A 23,569-nucleotide genomic window follows, 5' to 3' on the forward strand; every position below is an offset into this window, starting at 1 on the left:
CTAATAAGGCAGACTAAACCCAGATGAATGATATCAGTCATGTACAATTTTCAGGTAAAAAATAATTTTTATATCCTCTATGAAGCAACCAATCTGAAAACTGTAGGTGTGAATGGCCAGAAGCCAAAATCCAAGGCAAGATGATTTCAAAATCATGCTAAAAGTGCAATGTCATATTTCATTATATAACTAGTTTTTATATGAATTTGATCATAATTTTACATTTTAATGGAAACATTTTTAAAAAACGCTTGTAATTACCCTCCAAAGTAACAATACTAAAGAAATCATAACTCAAATGACAAAAAACCAACCCAAAACTATAAAAAGCACCTTTAAGAATCAATTATTCGTGTTTTTTTCTTCCTTCTTCTCAGGCAGCTAAAAGACAGAAGAATATACAGAGTTCCCTCCTACTTCCTCTCTTTTCCCCCTACCCCTTTACTTCAAACCTAACTGCAGCCAAGCAAGATCAGGAAATCTAAAAGGCAGAAGCAAAAACTCATTTGTGTGCAACTGGAATGAAAAAATAGAATTAACAATACCATGGTATGCTGCTTCAGTTGTTTAATTAATATGCATCCATTATACTGCCTATAACATATTGCTTTGATTTTTCTGTTTATTCAACTTTCTTTCCAAACTATTAAAAACTGTAATCTATGACGGCTGTATTGCAATCTCCCAACTACAGGTCACTTAAAAAAAACTGACTATATCAACTAACTTAATACATGCCATCTGATATTCAATGCATTGAGATCATTCAGAGAGGTAAGTGTAGGACTCATACTGGTGACCTCAAAGTGAAAATATCTGTATTAATTCCAAGTCATCTGTTTCCTAAACTGGTGACCTCAAAGTGAAAATATCTGTATTAATTCCAAGTCATCTGTTTCCTAACCATTATCTTACAATATGTTATCATTGTGATATACTAAAAAATAGGAACTAACCCAGAAAAAAAATAGGGCTATGCAACTATTAAAGAAACTAAAGGGAGCATATTACTACAGAATAAAATGCTGAGAACTCACCCGCCAGTGTGGCTCAATGGTTGATCACTGACCTATGAACCAGGAGGTCACATTTTGATTCCTGGTCAGGGCACATGCCCAGGTTGTGGGGGTCGATCCAGTGTGGGGCATACAGGAGGCAGCTGATGAATAATTCTCTCTCAGCATTATTGTTTCTATCTCTTGCTCCCTCTCTGAAATCAATAAAAATATATTAAAAAAATAAAAATGCTAAGAACTCAAGTAGAAAGATGACAGATGGAAATTCCCACTACAAAAAACATTTAATTAGATTCACAGCACAGCATCATTTGTGGGAATTTTAAATACACTACTTATGTGTGCTCATCATTGTATACACAAAGGCCATTTTCAAAGAAGACTTTTCCTCATCACACTAAGTCTATAAAGGACAATTAACACCCAGATTCAGAAGAAATTGCCTCATCAGACAATCAATGATTCTCTCTCATCATTGATGTTTCTATCTCTCCCTTCCTCTCCCTTCCTCTCTGAAATCAATAAAAATATTTTTTTTAAAAAAAGGAGGAAATTGCCTCATGAAATTTAAAGAAGAAAAAAACAAGGAGACCATTTAAAAACTTGTTCAATTTTCCCCAAACCCGTTTGACTTACACAGGTTACCCTAAGATTACGATATGTCAAGACACTATTTACAAAATCTATGCTAGTAACAGCTGCCATGTTTAAGACGCCAAGGAATTTAATGTACTGTTTGGACAACTGGTTGGAGAAATGCATTCTGGGATAAAGCTATTCTATAATTATATTAACTCTAAAATTGTTTCCTTTACCTAGAATATGTCTATATTTTCCAAATTCATTTAAACATTTTTTAAGAACTACTAAGCCATCTTAGGTCTCTGCAGTAAATTTTCATTCAAAACATTATAGCAAGAGTCTACTATGTACATATATTTTTAATCCAATTAAAAATACTAAATATAAAAATTAAAACACACACAAAAAGCTCAATAGCAAGCCATCTATTACTTCTAAAACTAATAAGAAATTCTAAAGATATGCTGGATCCCAAATCAAGTGTTCTTACTCCTTCCAATTTCTAAGAACTGCAGTTACATAATTCCTGAGACACAAATGGTTAAAATGTCAAGTGAATCACTTTACTTCTGGAAGAAATAGCATCCTTCTAGGACAGAGGTCGACTTATCTATACTAGCATAGCAATATAAGTAGCTTAGTAATAAATATAATCATACAATTTACCAAAACAAATAGTACTCTTATGCCTTTATTTATTATTATTTTTGTGACTCTTCACCTGAGCGTATTTTTCCCATTGATTTTTAGAGAGAGAGGGAGGGAGGGAGGGAGGGAGGAAGAGAGGGAAGGTGAAAGAGAGGGAGGGGAAGTGAGGGAAGGGGGGAGGGAGGGGGAGAGAGGGAGAGGGAGAGAGAGAGAGAGAGAGAGAGAGAGACTGAGATTGATTGAGATCAATTGGTGCTGGGGATTGAATCTGCAACCCAGGTATGTGCCCTTGACCAGGAAGTGAACCTAAGACCCGTTTGATGCTCAGGCCGACACCTTCCACTGAGCAACACCAGCAAGGGCGTGTGCCTTTATTTTTAATAAAATGATAGAATTATCAGACTCTAAAACAGCTTTAAAAAAAAACAAAACACACCCACAAACCTATGAAATGTTAGCACATTCTTTTAATCATTGTAACTTTTAATATACATACTGTAGAGTATTAGGCCATCTGGCAAAGGGTTTAGCTTTTTAAAGTAATTTCTACATAATGATTTCACTTCTCTAAATCAAATCCAAGCTGAAACTTCCAGAGTGCTTGCTAATCAGAAACCACAGATTTTTACCTAGACTTGCCTAGTCTAATTCTCACTAAAATAAATAAAACAAATTATAGTTAAGGCATATAGTAAGCTAAATGGCATTCACAATTAAAAACAAAATAAAACCCAAGGGAAAAGCTCTAACACCTCCACTATTAAACTGGGACTTGCTATGAATTTTTGGCTACACACAAAGTGCAAAAGGTAACAGGACAAAAATGAGGCCTTTTATTAATGAAGTAATGTGAAAAGACCAAAACACATCTATGTAGAGTTTAAAATAGGAAGTGATATTTGACTAAGGTAACTATCTCATTTTAGTAGATCTAATAGAAGCTGCAAATAACTAATTCCCTAAGTATTATAACTCCAACAAATCACTGCTCATTAACTCAAGCTCATGTTCTTCCCATAGAAACAATGCCTCTAACATTTTATTATTGAAAAAAAAAGTATTCTGAAATGAATTAGTATAGACTTTCAGCCCCATTAAAAAAAAAGTCAAACTAGTTCACTTATCCTTTTTTTCAATGCAATTACTACATTGTTTTAAACATATAAGAAAAACCTATAAAATACACAGATTAAATTTAACCTAAAATCCAAATATACAGAAACAAACTTCTGTGAAATTTTTACTTCTACCGTAAAAAAACTGTTAGCATGTCATAGAAAATTTAACATTTAGCTTACACGACTTTTGATGAGTTTCTTCAAGATTTAACTCTAAAAGCCTACTAGAAAACGTTTTCCCAATTAAATGTATTCATATTTTAATTAATCACAATCTAAAGGAATATGCCCACTTAAAAATAAAATGAACTATTATGCTAAACTGCTATGTATGCATATAGTAAACACTAATTTCATAACATTAATTCACCCAATTCTTTTAGAGCTGGAGAAAAAGATAATATATACTAATATCTAATGAGTTATTTTCTAACAATGATTATTTTGCATAGCAGAGACTTTTTTTGCTCATTTGTATATTCCCAGTGACAGAATGCTGCCTGACTCATAATAAATTCTCAGTACATATTGGTTGGTTGAATAAATTAATCATTTACCCTATAATCAAAATGTATTGAATTCCTTGCACACCTACATGTTAGCTGAAATTGAGTATTTAAAAGAATATCTGAATATCAGTGAAGTTTAATGAAGAGTTAACTTTTAAAAGAAACATAAAATTTCTTACCTGGTAGGGCTGAAAGGCACTATCTTCGGCTAAAAAATCCAGTTGTTTATCTACAAGGAATTCTACTGCAGTGATTGAACGGGGTACATGCTTTTCAACCAGGGGTTTGAATATCTGGTAAGAGATAAAAAAATTTTCTAATGGTTATTTTCTGGGTTTTACCCTAAAAACATGAAGGGTATATAGATACATTATAACACATTATAATGTATTATTGTCATTATAATGGTTTTAGGATATCAATTAACATTAGTTTCCATATTATAATCTAGGGTAATGTTTTTATTCATACAATAGATTTTGTATTTATTAAAAAGGAATGAAGTAGATTTACAAAAGATGAAAAAATTTTAATATATTAAGCCGCAGTTTATTTTTTATGGGGTATAATGAAACAAAATGTGTATAAAAAATTCTGCTAAGATTAAAAAAGGAGAAATTGCTTCTGAAAAAGTAAACTGGATAAAAATATTTATCCCATCTCATTTAAAAATTTTTGAGTATTATTCTTTATAAAAAAGAGTAGTTACTATTTACACGCGTAATTTTTTTCCCAGCTCACTTACATCAAGGATTTTCAATGATCAGGATGCATCTGGTCTTTTAACTCCGCCCTGTGTACTACCCACTCCCCGCCCCTGTCCCTACCCAAAGCACAAATAAAAATCCAGCTGCTTCAGTAAGAGCCACATGGGGGAGGGGAACAGGAAAAGAAGAGAGATGTAAGAAGTATTACACAAAACCCACCTTTCAGTAAAGTCTTTCCAGATCGCCACTACTTAAAAAGGGGGAAGGGGCCGAGGGTGAGGGATGGGGGGAGGAGCATTCAGGTTCATTTGATTAAAGACTCATCTTTTACATAAAGGATTTCACTCATACCTTGACGTGGGGGAGGGAGTGAGAAAGGCAGGAAACGAAGAGGAAGGAAATAAAGGTATTATGCATGCATTTTTTAAAATGACTGTAACACTCGCTTTTGAAGTGGAAGCAGTTAGAGTAGAAACCAAGTGTCTTATATCCATGATACTGTTCTAAAACTTACAAACCATGGCTTTACTATAATAGAATCTAAGTTTGGAAAATGGTATTAACAACCAACTCAGTTTTTAAATTACTTTTATCAAGGATAAATTTTTCTTGCTTACAAGGCAACCGTGTGACTGTTTCTATGTAAACTAAAGCTTTTGGCACAGACAGTAAAAATCCCCTGGAGATCCAAAAGCCATAGAGTTTTCCCCCATTTCTTATAATGTCTTAAATATAACATCTTGGCAATCACAATAAACACTCCGAGGAAAAACTTTTCAAGATCCTTAGCTCAGAATGGCTCTTAAGGAGTTAATTTCTATATTTATAAAATTGCTTTTAAAAGCTTTCAATTCAATTCATTGAGGAGCCTAACAAATATGTAATACGAGAATAAGCATTTAAAGCATGCCTTATTTCTACACTATCCACAACGTGAATTTAAAAGTAATATCCTCTTTCCTAAATTAAATCATGATATTCTTACATTCCCACTTAAATGTTCAGTATTTATGTTTAAAAAATAGAATCACAGTAAGATTCTCCCTCCCCTGTCCTAGGGCTGACCTTTTAAGGAAATGTACTACATATATATCAAAACTATTTTTATATGGGTTAGAATTACATTTCGAAACAGACATTCCCCCATTATTTAGCTATCTCCTGCTACTACTGTTGCCATCTAACACTTGCATTTACCAAGACTAAATCCCTAAAATTATCATTTCATAAAGTCCTATTCATAATTTTACCCAAGAAGTGACTAAAGCTTGTAACCAAAGAGTATTTATTTTATTTAGACTCTAAAATGTCTACCACTATATGACTGATTGACATAAAATACGTAACACTTTCATATTTTGTCTTTGTTTAGTTTTTAGTCAACTAGAAAACACTGGAACCTTCTACAGAACTTTTAATCTTTGAACTTTAGCAAATGCTCTATTTCTTTTCAAATAGTACCAAGTCAGGTCACCGCGTGAAGGTTAACAAAAAGGTCTACAAAAGGTATTATCTAAATGACTAAGGATACAATTCAATTAAGTAGGATTTGAAAAAAAAAGCAAACTTCTTCTGAGTGCCTTTTTCTTACGCAAATAATACAGGTGGTTTGCATTTCCTATGCGACTAAGTAATTTTATAATATGAAAAACATTCTTGTGAAGAGAATCTCTCAGAACTCTTGTTTTTTAAGGTACATCAAGAGTTCTAAGGGTACATTTCAACAGGCCAACTTATAATTTAAATTACTGAGTTGTGAAAAAAGCTTAGTTTCTAGACCAAAATTAAAAAGAATTTCTCATTTTATGGTAGCATTTAGCTACCAGCAATGTTAAAAAAGTACTTTTATAATGTTCTATTTCTGATATAGGAATACTTGCAATCATGTACAAATGGAGGTCAAAAGTATGCCATGTGTCTTAAATAGCGAATATGGCCACAACTTGCAAATTTTAAATGTGCACTTATATTTAAACTACAAATATGTTCCCACCAGGTACCGATAAATATTTTTACATTTTTAAAAGAAATATTTCAATATATATTAAACGAGAAACCCTGAAAATCTGTGACTGTCCCTACTATATGGAAAATTAAACACAATATATAAAGCTATGTAGTTAAAACATATACTAATTTTTTAAAGTGGTAAATCAACGATGTATCTGTTATAGCCTAATCAAACATTTAGAAAACATCATTAACTTAGAAATAAAAAAAATGAATCCTACTGCTTTTATGAATCTGTACTAAATATTTCACGGGTATAGGTGCACTGGAATGTAAGAAACTAGAACTCATGCATAACTAAGTAATTCAAGACTCTAAAGATATATCATTCTATGAGGAACTTCCATAGCCTAAGGGGAAGCAATGAGTTACCATCAGATGAAAGTCACAGGAGAATATAGCCCTAATAAAAAAACAATCTGTTATTCCATCTGATAAAAGCCTTCGAAAATCCAAATTAATTTAAAATGTAAGATTCATAGTTAAACAATATTTTTTCAATTTTGTCATTGAATTAAGAAGTTTTTTAAAGGTACTCTGTCGGTGTTAACAATACTTTAAAGAATAGTCTGCAGCCAAAATAAATAACTTAGTTGAGAGCCTGAATTTCTAGAGCCTGCATTTCTAGTAGGGCCTACCACGCTATAGGAAGAATGCTTAGAACAACTGTATCCTGTTTGGGGCTCCATGCTGCACCACATTCCATTCACATGAGGAAGAGGCAAACAGATGAGCCCTCCTCGAAAAATCATTTTTAAAATAAATCAGCTATACCTCTCCAACATAACTCAGCTGGTCAAACAACCCATGTTAAAGCTCACCATTTAACATTTAACTGGAAATTCATGGAGTTTATGTCTGCAGTCCGAGTTTTTAACAATCGCCGGTTAACATTTAATTTCTTTTCCAAGTAAAAAACTTGGGCTCATTAACTACAAAAATCTGATATAAATCTTGCTAAAGAATATACTTAAGCAGAAAACAATCTAAGCAACATTTTAGAAAAAAAAAAAAAAGCGGGGGCGGGGGGGGGGGGGGCCTGGAGTGACTTGAAAGAACAAAGTCCAAATTCCCACCCAAGCAGGTCTATTGAAAAACACGATACTGTTAGCAAACAAGTTGGGGGTGGGGATGGGAGTACATCACACACAAAAAAACCTCAGAAAACACCCCCCACTCACTTAAAACATTATATTCTAAAAACCATAATCTGAAACATTTTCTGTAAACAAACTCGTTTTTAAAATAATCTTTTTACAGTGTTATGAATTTACCCACACAATAAACTACTTTCTAAACAAATGAAATAGTTTAAAATTCTTAAAACTAAGAACACTAAGGCTAGATCTATAAAAGGCAGTGACCTTAATTCCTAAGACCGAGAAGCAAAACCAAATGTAAATTAAGACAAAAGAAAAAGGAAGCAGAAAAATACAAACCGTACTTTGTTCTTGATAATTTTAAAATATCTTTAAATCTCAGAAATCCAAGACCCGGCTTTAAAGGTCAAGAAGTACAGCTGGTATTTCCATTTTGTTCTTGAGCAGTATTTTTTATCTAGCCTAAATACTATTTCAGTCTTCCAAAAAAAAAAAAAAAAAAGACAACACAACACAAACTCACAGGCAAATGGCTCTCAAACCAAGCATTTCTGAAATCACTTGCAACGTCGTCATTGTACAGGAGGAAAAGCCAAGACCACAAAACGAAGCAGAGGCTGTAACCTAACAAATCTCCGACGAGCAAATGACGATTTTCTGTCTGCTCCGGCTCAACCCCGGCAGTGATGAGGATTACAACTCGCTCTTTGTCATCAGCAGTGTGGTGTTAACGACTAAGAAATCCTGCAGCTGAAGCACTACTGCATCCTCCGATCTGGGTCAGGATAATTTCTCCTGAGGTCGCTTACATAACCAGTAAGATACTCCAAATAGAGAGAACAGCTATCCACCAGCTAGAGAAAGCCTTTCCCACTGTACTGTCTGCGTGGAAACAAACTGCAGTAGCTTCCAACAGTGCAGACACCCAAATGAGAACGACTACTTGGCTCAGGGCACACAGAGAAGGGAAGAGGCGGTGCTCTGTAAACTGTAACTAATCCCCGTCACAGGTGCTGATGGAGTCACTTCCAGCGCGAGTCACATTACTGGTGATTACTCATTTGGCTGCGGCCATAGAGACTGGCTCATAATTTTAACAACAGACAAAGACAGACTAGTGGCTAGACTGAAAGCTCAAGTTTACTGTCTCCTTCATAAAGCAAATGCAAATACAAAGTTTTTGCTTTCCAAATTTAACAAGGTGAGAAAGTGCAGAAAACAAATTCTATATAAATCTCTCTCAAGTTGACAACAATTAAGCATAACTTTAAATCATCAAAAATACGTTCAGTGTTTTCAAGTAAAGGATTTATTATTAGTATAAGCATTTTTCCTTAAAAATATACCAATATAAACCTCAAGAAAAAAGTTTAAAATAGTCTAACTGAAATCAAATGACATAACTAACAATCTCAGAGGCGCTTTACTCAAAAGAAAAACCTGGTAATATTAATTTTGGCAGATTTAAAAAAATATTCCTGGAATATTTTCATTCTTTATAAAAACAATTTAATATAATTTAGTTATAAATAAACTCTACAATTTGACATAAGTTTAATGACATAAGTTTAGCTAAAATGTATTTTCTGATGTTATCTAATATGTACTTTTTTAAAAATTTATTTTTATTGATTTCAGAGAGGAAGACAGAGATAAAAACATCATTGAGAGAGAATCACTGATTGGCTGCCTCCTGCACACCCCCCACTGGGGATTGAGCCCACAACCTGGGCATGTGCCCTTGATCAGAATCGAACCCAGGATCCTTCAGTCCACAGGCCGACGTTCAATCCACTGAGCCAAACTGGCTAGGGCTCTAATATGTACTCTTAACTTCTTTCTAAACTGGAGTTATACCGTACTGTCCAGCATGGTAGCCACTAGCCACACATAATAGCTACAGAGCACCAGAAATGTTATTAATCTGAATTTTGAGATGTTTGCTCTATGTGTAATACACACGCTAAATATGAAAAAAAGTCAAGATACCTGCAAGTGCAAGAAAACATTCACTTATTTCTTAATGATGTATGTGAATTGTATTTTATTATAAATTTGGCCCATGTAGGTATCTCAATTTCAAGAAATCTACAAATTCACATTGATTTTTTTTATACCACATATGCAACCAATTCATCAAGTCATGTTAAGAGATAAACTTCAAGCCACCAGTCCTGTCAGTTTCATTTAAAAGGAAAACATCAAGTTAACTATTGAAGATATTTTGAATTTAGTATATAATGGACTTGCACTTATAAAAATCTCGATAAATCTATTTTTTGTTATAAATGCAAGATATGCATAACGGCTATTCTAAAGAATGTTAGTAATATATAGCTTTAGAACATTGATGGCGCTAAAATACAAAACTTTAGAAAGAAGTATTTTTCAAAGAATGAGTCCAGTAAATATTAAATCATACACAACAACCAAAGAAGTCATTCATAAACAACTCACATAAGACATGACTATAAAACACTATATGGGGGAAAAATAATTTGCAATGTCATATAAGTTACCAAAAACCAAAAAAACTGCATAAATATGGCAGCCTTATTATGAGCCCCAAACAACAAAGAAACACAAAATATTTTATGTGGGTTATTATATTATAAACTACCAAATTTAAAATACATTCCATACTACATTTCTACCATTTATTGTATATTAGAGAGTGAGTTTGTTGGTTTACAGGATTCATCTTACAATCTCACATAAATTTAGGTTTCATATAAATTTGAAAATAGCTGTTTTTGTTCCTCAAGTACTATCAGGCCCCTACGGAATCAAATAACACACAGAACTACAATTAGCTAACAACTGCCATAATATTTACACTACGGTGTCGGGTGAATTTCCCGCCAAAATATAAGATGGCGCGGGCAATTATTTAGGTTTCCCGCGCAAAATCAGAGTTAGTTTAAAATGCCTATATCTTTTGAAGTATGGGTTCGAAGTATGGGTATGAAACGGTTCGCATACGCAGGTAGGTATCTTTGTGAACGGCAAACAAACAAATATTTGGTAATACGCAGTTACAATCGGCCCGAGTTTACACGTTTCCCGCACTCCACCGCAAATCTATATGAACGGAGTTAAGACGGCTCCCGCGGAGTACGCGCAATTCACGCGAGCCGACTTAACTCGTTTCCCGCAATCCAAGTGTTTATATATTCCTAATAACATAGATTGTGATAATTTTTATAAAATCAAAATAAACACAGAATTAAAATCATTTATTTTAATTTCATTCTACATCAGGGCTGGAATAAAATGAGATGCTTCATTACTATAAAGAAACACTATACAGTCAATTCTTAATGCAAATGAGGATGCATAGAGGTGTAACTACTTGAAAATCACAAATACCCTTTTTTTAAAAAATACTTTTTTGAGAGAGAGAGAGAGAGAGAGACAGACAGACAGACAGACAGACACAGAGAGAAACATCAATTGATTGAACCCACAACCTGGGCATGTGCCCTGACTGGGAATCGAACCAGTTTCACCAATTGAACCAATTTTGGTGCACAGGACCATGCTCAACCAACTGAGTCACAAATATCTATTTAATATTGAAGTTGAACTTGACATATTTTATAAATATATGAATTTGAGTTTGTCCTCTGGTAAATTTCCAACACAAACAAAAGGAATGAACTAACAAAATACTACTAGAGAACCTACTTGGTAGCAAGCATTAAGTTGCTGGGCTTTTACATCAAGTCTCTTCATTCTCTCCTGTCCTTAGAACTCATTTGGGGTGATAGATACCATCTTTTAGACAATAAAAAGCACCAATTTGAGGACAACAACATTTCAGTTCTTTAAATTGGTTGCCCTTATGGCTGATCTGTACCTTCCTTAATGGATTAAGGAAGAATGTTGAAGAGTTACTGTTAATTTTTCTTTCCTTTTCAATTCTTTAGTTGGGGGGAGGGGGGAGCGAAGGTCTTTTCTGACAGCTAATCGAGGTTAGAGGAAGAGGAAACTACTCTAGTTACTGCCCAGAAATACACATCTCTGACTTCCTTCCTTTTTAGCTGGTTTCTAGGTTACAAGCTGAATAAATCAACAGAGGTGAGAAAGTAAACAGAGGCTAAAAGGAAGGCAACATTGTATGACTATCTTAAGAAAATCTGTTTCTTCCAATAATATAAGAACTTTTTTGTGCAATTGAGAGTTAAAATAAGTGAATATTTTGGTTCCATTTGTCATGGGCCATAAAAGAAATAAACCCCTCATCTTAGAGATACAGAAGCCTAAACAAACAAGTGAATTTCTGTAAATATATAGACTTTACAAAAAATAAAAAACGTAACTGATGAACAAAATCAGATCCAGAGACAGAGAAGCATCGATCAGACCATGGGTGGGCGGGGGGGGGGGGGGGGGGGGGGGGGGGCGGGCGGGGGGGGGGGGGTGGTAAGAGGGAGAGAACACGAAAGGACTTGTATGCATGCATATAAGCCTAACCAATGGACACAGAGCAGGGGGGTGAGGGCATGAGTGGGGGGCGGGGCAATGGGGGGGGACAAGGACACATATGTAATACCTTAATCAATAAAGAAAAAAAATTGTAAAAAATAAAAATAAAAAATCTCTAACTTCAATGGCCTACCATTGTAAATATATTTTTATATGTAAGGGTAGGAAAAGAAGATAAACAATGGTAGCTAAGAGGATTTCAACTTGATATGGTCTTATAGGAAGGCTAAACTAGATTCAGGAAAATATTTTTCAATATGCCATATTGTACTAGAAATCTTCTTCCAGGTACTACCAAGGTTGTACAGCACAGTTTCATATCATCCATAGACTATGCGTTCTTTAACAATTACCACATGATAGGAATTTAACCTTACTGATTTTAAGAACTCTTTACACCTCCCTAAAGCACGTAGCACATCCACATTCAACCAATATGTATTGAATGTTTTGTATGCTCAAGGCACTGTGCTTGGCCCTGGGGACACAATGGTAAGGAAAACACAACTAAATTCCTACACTAGCACCCTTTACAGACTTTTAGAAGGAAACAGACATTAATAGAAAAATCAAAGGAATAAAAAAATTACAATCCAGTTAAATAGTCAAGTAATACCTGAAGAACTAGGGCTCCTTTAATTTCTTCACTAAATCCTTGATAACTGCCTCAGGCATCAGAGGAAGGGAGTGCAAAACAATGTGTCCTTTTTTATTTTTTTTTTTAACTTTGCAGATATCATGTCATTGATTTTAATGACATAAGTTTAGCTAAAAAAAAATCATTGCTGAGAATATGAAAACGTATCACATTCTATGCAAATAGTCACTGTATTTTCCAATAAGCACGATGGCTGACCTCAGTGTCCTTTATTTTTTTCATTCTAGGCTTTCTGAATACTAATACAGCACATATTCTAAATAGTCGCCAGAGTTTATCATCTCTTTGACTTCACTTTCAGAATCTCCCGGATTAGACCCTCTTTCCTCCCAATATTATGAGGTTTTACTCACTTTTCTCTTTCTACAACTTTGCAGATGTGTGTAACTGAGATAACCATATATCCTGTGTACAAATAAATTAATAATTAAAACTGTATTTTGAGATGTGAAATTTAATGGTCTCCTGTTACTAGGACATAGTCATATTTATATCCTGTTACCACATAAAGCCAAATATAACTAGAATTAAATGCTTAACCAACTTATGTGAGTTATTTAATTCTTTCAAAACCACTAGAAGTATCACTACTTCAGAAGTAGATACCTCAAAATTCATTAATATAGTAATCATGTTTCATGATTTACTTCGTTTCCCTTACTCATATGTAATATTCTGAATACTTGATATGTTCCCTTTAAACCTTTGTCAATAATAAATACGTAATTTTCCTACAAATTATTTCATAACTTTAATATAACTTTGATAAAAAATTTCAAAAACATTTTGGAACCAGACTAATCAACTTTATGAAAAAGCAAACATAATCAGGAGTGTTCTAGGAAGGAAGGAAAAATAAATAAATGATAAGAAACTAGCCCTAACAAATACTACAATATATTTTAATGTTCCAATTACTACAAACCTTGTGTGAACTTGGGAGTATAAATTAACAGTCATCAATGTACAATTTAGAAAGTCCTAAAATATAGCATCACATGAGCATGGAAATTTAGTGGAAGGTAAAGAGTGTTTTCAAATCAGAGGAAGAAAAAAATGACGAAAAAAATTGAAAAAAAAGTAAAGAAAAACAGGTCGGCCCTGGCCGGTGTGGCTCAGTTGTCCCATGCACCACAAAGTTGCCAGTTCAATTCCTGGTCAGGGCATTAACCTGGGTTATGGTCTTGATCCCCTGGCGGTCAGCATACAGGAAGCATCCAATTGATGCTCCACCCTCACATCAATGTTTCTCTCTGTCCCTCTCCCTTCCTCTCTCTCCTAAAAAAAAAAAAAAAAAAAAAAAAAAATCAATAAAAATGTTGACACCCTAGCTGGCTTGGCTCAGTGGATAGAGTGTCAGCCTGCAGACTGAAGGGTCCCAGGTTTGATTCTGGCCAAGGGCACATGCCTGGGTTGCAGCTAGATCCCCACTGAGGGTTGTGAAGGAGGCAGCCAATCAATGATTCTCTGTCATCACTGATATTTCTATCTCTCTTCTTCTTTCTTCCTCTCTGAAATCAATAAAGAAATATATATTTTTTTAAATGTTGAAAAGAAAATCAGGCTGTTAAAAATGAAAATGGAACTTCACGGATTAGTAGTCTAATTTTTACAGATGAGGTATGAACACTCAGAGACTGTGACTTTTCTTGTCAAAAAATTTTTTGTTATAGAAGCTTTGGTACTAGAACCTGGATTTCCTAATTCATAGTTGAATGATTTTTACATTGTAAGATAGTGTAAAAGAACTGTTTTGTTTTCATGCTTATTGGCATGAAGTGACAAAGAGCAGAGTGTTTTGCCATCTGCTGAATAAAACTTTAAACTTTGAACTTAAAATGGAAGAAAATGAAACCAGTCTAGAAGAAACTGCAAAAATCATAGATAAACAAAGAAAAGAGGTAGAACATAATAAATTTATATATTTTTAATATGCTTTACTGACAGTTATGTCACCTTTCAGAGAGAAGAAACAAGCAGGATTAGGAAAAGAAAGCAACTTAAGTAAAGATATTTTGTTTTGTTTTTTATGTTTCAAATAAAGGAGTTTTAGAAGCTATGTTCAGAAAAAGAACACATGGGAAGATGATAAAACACTAATAGTTAAAAGGAAAGTTTATTTAATTCCTATTTTGTTACTGTTTTTTTTTTCTCAAGAAAAATATTTTTAATATGTAAAGTGTAAACTAAAGATTAAAAACATACTAAACCATAAAGGACAGGTAGAGAAGCCTTTTTTTTGTTAAAAAAACAAACAAACACACAAAACAGAATCAGTTTCCTTTATAAATAACAAAATTGTGTTAAAAATGATTTGAAAAAGCAAAATAAATGAATAAAAAGGATCCCATAGCTTTAACCAAGAAGTCAAGCAGCACTGGCCGGTCTGGCTCAGTGGATAGAGTGTCAGCCTGCAGACTGAAGGGTCCCAGGTTCGATTCCGGCCAAGGGCGCATGCCTGGGTTGCGGGCTCCATCCCCAGTGGGGGACGTGCAGGAGGCAGCCGATCAATGATTCTCTCTCATTGATGTTTCTATCTCTCTCTCCCTCTCCCTTCCTCTTTGAAATTAATAAAAAATACATTTTTTAAAAAAAGAATAAATGCTATGGTTTGTGTACAAACAACTGCAAACCTACTTTTGCCCCACTCTGTATATTCATTGAGAGTAATTTAAATAGAAATTAAATATATTTTAATTTAAAAAAGGTTACTTGGTGGATCCAAGATGGTGGCAGAGTAGGTGAAAATTACACTCACTTTTATCCAGGATCAAATCCAAATGACAACTAAACTATAGAATTACAACTAAACTAGTTTTCAATCAACCTGAAAAACCAACTAAAAACTACCTGAACAGAAGTCTTATAACTAAGGATATACAAAAGAAGCAACCTAGAAACTGGTAGGAAGGAGATGTGAAAAGGGCTGACCTCACACCCATGTGCATCAGATGAGAATCAGAAGCATTATTTCAGCTGCAAAGGTCCCCCTTGGGAAGTGAGGGGTCTCAACTCCACATGGGCTCCCCAGCCTAGAGAACCAGTGCCAGGAAAAGGAGCCCACATAAAATTTGGCTGTGAAATCAGCAGTAATTCTGTCTTCCAGTAAGAATCTTGAGACTCCTAGAAACCCAGGTGCCTTCTTAAAGGGCCAGCACACAAAATCTCATTCACAGACACTCACCCTGAGGGATGGCGGCTCAGAGCAGACTGGGGTCATACAGAAAAAGACTGGGTTGTGTAGCTTCAGCAAGATGGATGGAGAGACACCCACCAATGTTCCTGTGCTGAGTCCCCGTCCTTATACCACAGAGATGCCATCTTTCCTGGGTCTAGCAATCCCCTTCATATTTATGGCATAAGCCTGGGGAGATACACTAGCCCCACCTTCCCTGCTGCCTGTGGTCCCACCCTGCCAACCTTGCAACCTGGGGAGAAATCAGCTAGCTGAAGTCAGTCTGGTCCTGCAGTACAGTCTTTCTTGGAAGGCTTTTGATGATGTTTGGGCAGACTTAGGGGGGTGTCAGACACAGGAAGAAACTGAGGTGTGTGGCTCTGGAATGAAGGCCATATGTACTGGCAAGATCCAGCAAGCACCACCATTCCTGTTCAGAGCCCTTCCTCCACACAATAAATCTTAACCTATTTTAGCCTGATGAACTCCACTGCCCTTTTACCCTAATGATTCTGAGACTCCACCCAACCGCAAAGGTCCACAGGCCCCAGGAAGGTGGCATCTGGCCTTGGTGTACCCTGAAACTTGTGCTGAGGAGCTTCAGACCCAACACTGGTGCTGAGTTTGAACCTGTATCAATCTGGTGAACACCAGTGGCCCCTACCTCATACAACTCATGTACCATCAGAGGCTCTTTCAGTTACTGAGTCTAACAGGTAGCCGACAAGCAGAGGGGTATTCTGGGATGCCTTGAACCCTTTGCTGAACTGTGCCAGGATTGGTACTGGTGGAAACTGGCCTCAGTAAATTACTTGGCCCCTCCCATATTGCACCCAGGTACAGTAGAGGCAGCCACCAACTGTGGATTGCTCTGTAGCTCCAACCTAACAGGTAGCCAAGGGCCAATCACAGGCAGTGTCTGACACTGACCTGCATTGAAGTCCTTCCCAACAGGCCCCAGAACCAAATACCAGGTGGCAGGATTCAGACTGCATCAGAGCATGATCCAATTAGCTCCACAAGTGACAAACCCAAAGGGAAAACTCCATAGGCACCAGACCCTGCTGGTGTGAATTCTGCTTCATGGGGTCAGCCCCTATACAGCAGCTCGTGCACTGTGGTCAGGGTCAATCCTTACAGCCAGCCAGCCTGAGGAACAATCCCAAACATGGAGGGGCCAACAACAATCAAGACTCAACTACAATAGGAGGGCTCACATAATCCACATAAGGGACATTTATGGAGCACATAGCTCAAGTGATCATGGAGTCTGCACCACTGAGTCCCACAAAACACCTACTACATAAGGCCACCATACCAAGACTGGGAGACAGACATAGCAGACCTATCCACCCAATACCCAGAAACGAATATATAAAGGCAGCCAAAATAGGGAGACAAAGGAACATAGCCCAAATGAAAGAACTGGAGAAATCTCCAGAAAAATAACTAAATAAAATTGGAGCCAAGCAATCTACCAGATATAGAATTCAAAACACTGGCTATAAGGAAGCTCAAAATATTTAAGTTAAACAAAGAGATAGCAAGCATAAAAAAGGAAATAGAAACCATAAAAAAAATCCAGTCAGAAATGAAGAACACAATATCTGAAATGAAGAAAACACTAGAAGGAAAGAAGAGCAGATTAGATGAAGCAAAAGATCGAATTAGCAATTTCAGAGACAAGGTAGCAGAAAACACCCAATCAAAGCTGGAAAAAGGATTTAAAAAAGGAGGATAATTTAAGGGACTTCTGGGACAACATCAAACTTAATAACAGGCACATCATAAGGATACCAGAAAAAGAAAAGAGACAACCAGAAATTGAGAACCCATTTGAGGAAGTAATGACCGAAAACTTCAGTAACCAGGTGAAGAAAAAAGACACACAAATCCAGGAAGTGCATAAAGGCCCAAAACAAGATAAACCCAAAGAAGTCCACACCAAGACACATCATGATTAAAATGGCAAAGGTTAATGATAAAGAAATAATCTTAAAAGCTGCAAGAGAAAGACAGTTAGTTAGCTACAAGAGAGCTCCCATAAGACTGTAGCTAATTTCTCAACAGAAACTTTCCAGGCCAGAAGGGATTGGTACGAAATATTTTTTAAAATATATTTTTTATTGATTTCAGAGAGGAAGGGAGAGGGAGAGAGAAATAGGAACATCAATGATGAGAGAGAATCATTGATCGGCTGCCTCCTGCACGCCCCCTACTGGGGATTGAGCTTGCAACCAGGGCATGTGCCCTTGACTGGAATTGAACCCGGGACCCTTCAGTCCCCATGGAATATTTTCTAGGATAGACCATGTTAGGACACAAAAGAAGTCTCAATAAATTTAAAAAGACAAATCATATCAAGATCACAAAGTTATAAAATGAGAAATCAATTACAAGAAAGAAAACCCCTGAAAAACAAACACATGAAGCCTAAATAACATGTAACTAAACAGTGAATGAGTTAACAATAAGACCAAGAAATAAATAAAAAGATACCTTGAAACAATGGAAATGAGAACAACAACCTAAAGTCTAAGAGGAAAATTCATAGCATTACAGGCCTACCTCAATAAACAAGAAAAATATCAAACAATCTAACCTTACACATAACGGAATTATTAAAAAACAACAACAAAGAAAGCCCAACATGAGTAGAAGGGAAGAAAAAATAAAGATCAGAAAAGAAATAGTAAAAAAAAAAAAAAAAAAAGTCCCAAAAGAAAACAATGCAAAGATCAATAAAACCAGGAGTTGGTTCTTTGAAAAAATAAAGAAGATTGATAAACCTTTAACAAGTTTCATCAAGAAAAAAAAGAAAGAGGACTCAAATCAGAAATTAAAGAGAAGTAAGAACTGACACCACAAAAATACAAATGATTATAAGAAAATAAAATAAGCGACAAATTGGGCAACCTAGAGGAAATGAATAAATTCCTAAAAACATATCATTTTCCAAGACTGAATCAAGAAGAAACAGAAAAACTGAAGAGACCAATTACACACAACAAAACTGAAGCAATAATAAAAAATAAAAAAAAACCTCCCAACAGACAAAAGTCCTGGATCAAATGGATTCACAGGTGAATTTTACCAAACATTTAGAAAAGAATTAATACCTCTCCTTCTGAAACTATTAAAAAAAAATTCAAGAGGAGGGAAGGCTCCAAAGCTCATTTTATGGGGCCAGCATTACCCTGATTTCAAAACAAGACCATATATATTTATATACCAGTATCCCTGATGGACATGGATGCAAATATCTTTATTAAAACATTAGCAAATCAAATTCAGCAATACATTACAAAGATCACTGCCCAGCTGGTGTGTGGCTCAATGGTCAACCTATGAATCATGGGATCATGGTTCGATTCCCAGTCAGGGCCCATGATAATACATATGGTTTGTGGGCTTGATCTCCAATAGGAGGGTAGAGGAGGCAGCTGATCAATGATTCTCTCCCATTATTGATGTTTCTATCTCTCTCTCCTTCTCCCTTCCTCTCTGAAATCAATAAAAATATATTTTAAAAATATATATCATTTACCCTGATCAAGTGGGATTAATTCCTGCGATGCAAGTTTGGTTCAACATCTACAAAAACAATTAACGTGATCCACTACCTAAACAAAATGAAGGATAAAAATCATATATTCCTATCAATGGATGCATAAAAAGCACTTGACAATATTTAGAACTCATTTATGATAAAAACGCTCAGCAAAGAGGGGATAGAGGAAACATATCTCAACGTAATAAAGGCCATATATGACAAACTCATAAATATCAAATTCAACAGGAAAAAAATGAAAGCTTTTCCCTTAAGATCAGGAACAAGACAAAGAGGTTCATTTCCACCACTTTTATTCAATGTAGTATTGGAAGTTCTAGCCACAGCAATCAGACAAGAAAAAATAAAATGCATCCAAATTAGACAAGTAGAAGTAAAATTGTCATTATTTGTAGATACCATGATAATACATATGGAGAACCCTAAAGATCCCACAAAAAAACAAAAACTACTAAAACTGATAAATGAATTCAGTCAAGTAGCAGGACACAAAATAAATATCCAGAAATTGGTTGCATTTTTGTACACCAATAATGAACGATCAGAAAGGGAAACTAAGAAAATAATCCCATTTATAATTGAATAGAAAGTAAAAATAAAAATACATAAGACTAAGTTTAACCAAGGAGGAAAAAAGACCTGTACTTGGAAAATTATAAGACACTGAAGAAAGAAAGTAAAGAAGATACAAATAAATGAAAACATGTACTGTGCTCATGGATAGGAAGAATTAAAAACACTAATATGTTCATAATAACTCAAACAATCTATAGATTCAATGCAATCCACCTTTCACAGAAGTAGGACAAATAATAACAAACTCATATGGTAGCACAAAAGACCCCAAATGCCATAGCATTCCTGAGAAAGAAGAAAAAACATAGAGATATTATGCTACCTGATTTCAAACTATAATGCAAGGCCACAGTAATTAAAACAGCATGGTACTGGCAAAAAACAGACATACAGATCAATGGAACAGAATAGAGAGCCCAGAAATAAACCCAAACAAAACTGATATTTGACAAAGGAGGCAAAAAACACACAATGGAGTAAACAGAGCATATTCAATAAGTTATGTTGGAAAAATTAGACAGATACATGAAAAAAAATAAATTAATATACCTTTCTACACCATATTCAAGAATAAACTCAAGATGGATTAAAGACTTAAATGTAAGTCTAGAAACCATAAAAATCCTAAAAGAAAACATAGGCAGTAAAATCTCAAGACATTTTTCTTGGCAATATTCTTTTGCTATATCTCCTTGGACAAGAGAAACAAAAGAAAAAATAAACAGATTGAACTATATCCAACTAAAAAGTTTTTACACAGCAAAGCGAATAAAAAAGACAACACACTCATTGGGAGAACATATTTGCCAATAATACATCTGAAAAGGGGTTAATATTCAAATCTCTGAATAACTCATACAACACAACACCATAAAAAAAAAAATCCAACTAAAATATGGGCAGAGAACCTGAATAGACAATTCTCCAAAGAGGACATAAAGATGACCAATGTACACATGAAATTACGCCTCACATAACTAATCATCAGAAATGCAAAATAAAACCACAATGAGATATCACCTCATATTTGTAAGAATGGCTATCATCAATAAATCAACAAACAACAAGTGTTGGCCAGGATATGGAGAAAAGGGAACTGCAGTGCTGTGGTAGGAATGCAGATTGGTGCAGCCACTATGGAAAAACAGTATGGAGGTTCCTCAAAAAATTAAAAATGTAACTGCCTTCTAACCCAGCAATTCCATTTCTGAGTATATATTTGGAGAAGTCTAAAACATTTGTTTTAAAGAATACATGTACCCTTATGTTCACTGTAGCATTATTTACATTAGCCAAGATAGAGAAGCAACCCAAGTGCACATTAACAGTGGATAAAAAAGATGTGGTACATGTATAAAATGGAATATTACTTGGCCATAAAGAAGAATGAAATCTTCCTATCTGCAACAGCATGGATGGACCTGGAGGGTATTATGCTAAGTAAAATAAGTCAATCAGAGAAAGACAAATACCATTTGATTTCACTCATATGTGGAATCTAAAGAATAAAATAAACAAAACAGAAACAGACACTTAGATAAAGAAAATAGACTGATGTTTGCCAGAGGTGTGGTGTGTGGAGGACTGGGTGAAAAAGGTAAAGAGATTAAGAAGTACAGGTTGATAGTTACAAAATAGTCACAGGGATAGAAAGTACAGCATAGGGAATATAAGCAATAATATTGTAATAACTATGTATGGTGCCAGGTTGGTACTAGAAATATTGTGGACAACACTTTATAAAGTATATATATGACTGTCTAACCACTATGCCTGACACCTGAAACTAATGAAATAATACTGAATGTAAACTGTAATTAAAAATTAAATTTAAGTTTAAAACTAACTAAATAAATAAAGATGAAAGGTTAGTTTTATCACGACAACCTATGATATGTAAGTGAATGAAATATGGGCCGGATGACAATTCTTGATGCATTTGTATCTGGAAAAGAGTACTGAATAATAGTACAGTTTTTAACCTATAACATGCTATCTTTTCATCTTTGTTCTTACACACTATGATTTGAAGGCTATCTTTATATGACAAACAACAAATGACAGAATAATTCTGAAATATATCATAAAATATAATAAAGAACTACATTTTTAAATGATCAAGCTGGAATAAGGATTAATCCCAACCTTAACAGGGAAAAGGTTAGGTCCAATTTTTAGGTTTAAAAAAATCAACTACATAGTAGAATATAAAGAAGATCTAGCTTCCCAGAAATTCATGTGAAAGAATTTTAGAGAATTTCAAGACACAAAATCAATACAAGTTATATATTAAAAAGTGGGGGTAAATTTTTGACACAAAGTGCTAAGACCAAGGGAGTAGTAACAGTCCCTTCATATTTTGCATTGTTTATACCATCTCTGTATGTCTTGTTCAATTTGGGACATCAGAATATAAGAGAAACAATTATAAACTAAGGTGTGTCAAAGAAATGTAAAAATCATGGATATTAGGATCATTAGAAGAAATGAGGATGTCTGGCCTGGAGATGAGGAGGACAAACAATAATTATGTACTATTATTTAAAAGGTTTGGAAAATTGGAAAGGTAGAGCCTTATAAGTAAAATTTCTAGGGACGCCAATTCTAGCTCCACACAAAGAAGGAACAACATTCCTAATAAACACTAACAATATAAGCAGAGTTATTCATAAAGTAGTGAGCTTTCAGCTTCCAGTAACTAGAAACTATTAAGAAGAATCTCAATGAAAACTAACTTGACAAGTCTGTCATTGAAGGATCCCATTTCTCATTTTGGCAAGGGGTAATTTCTAAAATATTAAAGATTCTTTCCAATTCTTAGACTCTAATACGGGTTTCTTTAAGCTACTTCATGTTTAATAGCAAAATGAAGATAAGCAAGTTTAAACCAAATTTTTCATCAACACTGCTACTACTTTTGCATCTATGAAAGCATAAAAAGAGTACTGCTGAATGTTCATGTATTATTCACATAAGGTGAAAGAATTAAAAATAAAACATATTATCTCCCACTTCAGAATAAATTAACCAAGGCCTATACAGCTTGGTAGAAATAAAACTAAATGGGAGACTTCTGTAGCATGAGATTACTGTAATTCACAAATCCTTTATATCTTCTGATGAAAAACCAATGTAATTTTGTGGGAATAAAAATTATTATATAACTAGAGGCCCAGTGCGTGAAATTCATGTATGGGTAGGGTCCCTAGATCTGGCCAGTGATCAGGGCGGATTGGGGCCTTTCTTCGTTCCATGCCGCCCCCTGGTGGTCAGTGCAAGTCATAGTGAGTGATTGGTCTCCCAGTCAAACTCCCGCAGGGATAATTTGCATATTAGGCTTTTATAGATAGATAGACAGATAGATAGATAGGTTACATCAACCCAATCATAAGTAAAGGCATGTGTTGAAAT

General features: G+C 34.9%; 1 protein-coding gene across 5 annotated transcripts in view; it reads right to left on the reverse strand.

The window, feature by feature from the left end:
* The window catches only part of JMJD1C (jumonji domain containing 1C), a 247,062-nt gene that overhangs the window by 80,640 nt on the left and 142,853 nt on the right, over positions 1 to 23,569 (reverse strand). For 2 of the 5 annotated variants that reach the window (XM_070432828.1, XM_070432827.1), the window contains exon 3: positions 4,053 to 4,166. Coding sequence is in view for 1 of the 5 variants with exons in the window: in XM_070432827.1 (XP_070288928.1) it covers positions 4,053 to 4,166 (114 nt within the window). In the remaining 4 variants the exon portion in view is untranslated. Of the gene's footprint in view, positions 1 to 4,052; positions 4,167 to 8,034; positions 8,180 to 8,213; positions 8,578 to 23,569 lie in introns of those variants that run through there. The other 3 variants (XM_070432830.1, XM_070432831.1, XM_070432829.1) reach the window with 3 other exon arrangements.

The sequence above is a fragment of the Myotis yumanensis genome, unplaced genomic scaffold (genome assembly GCF_028538775.1).
Source record: "Myotis yumanensis isolate MYYU_CA2020_CCGP unplaced genomic scaffold, mMyoYum1.0.hap1 SCAF_13, whole genome shotgun sequence".
Classification (NCBI taxonomy): Eukaryota; Metazoa; Chordata; class Mammalia; order Chiroptera; family Vespertilionidae; genus Myotis; species Myotis yumanensis.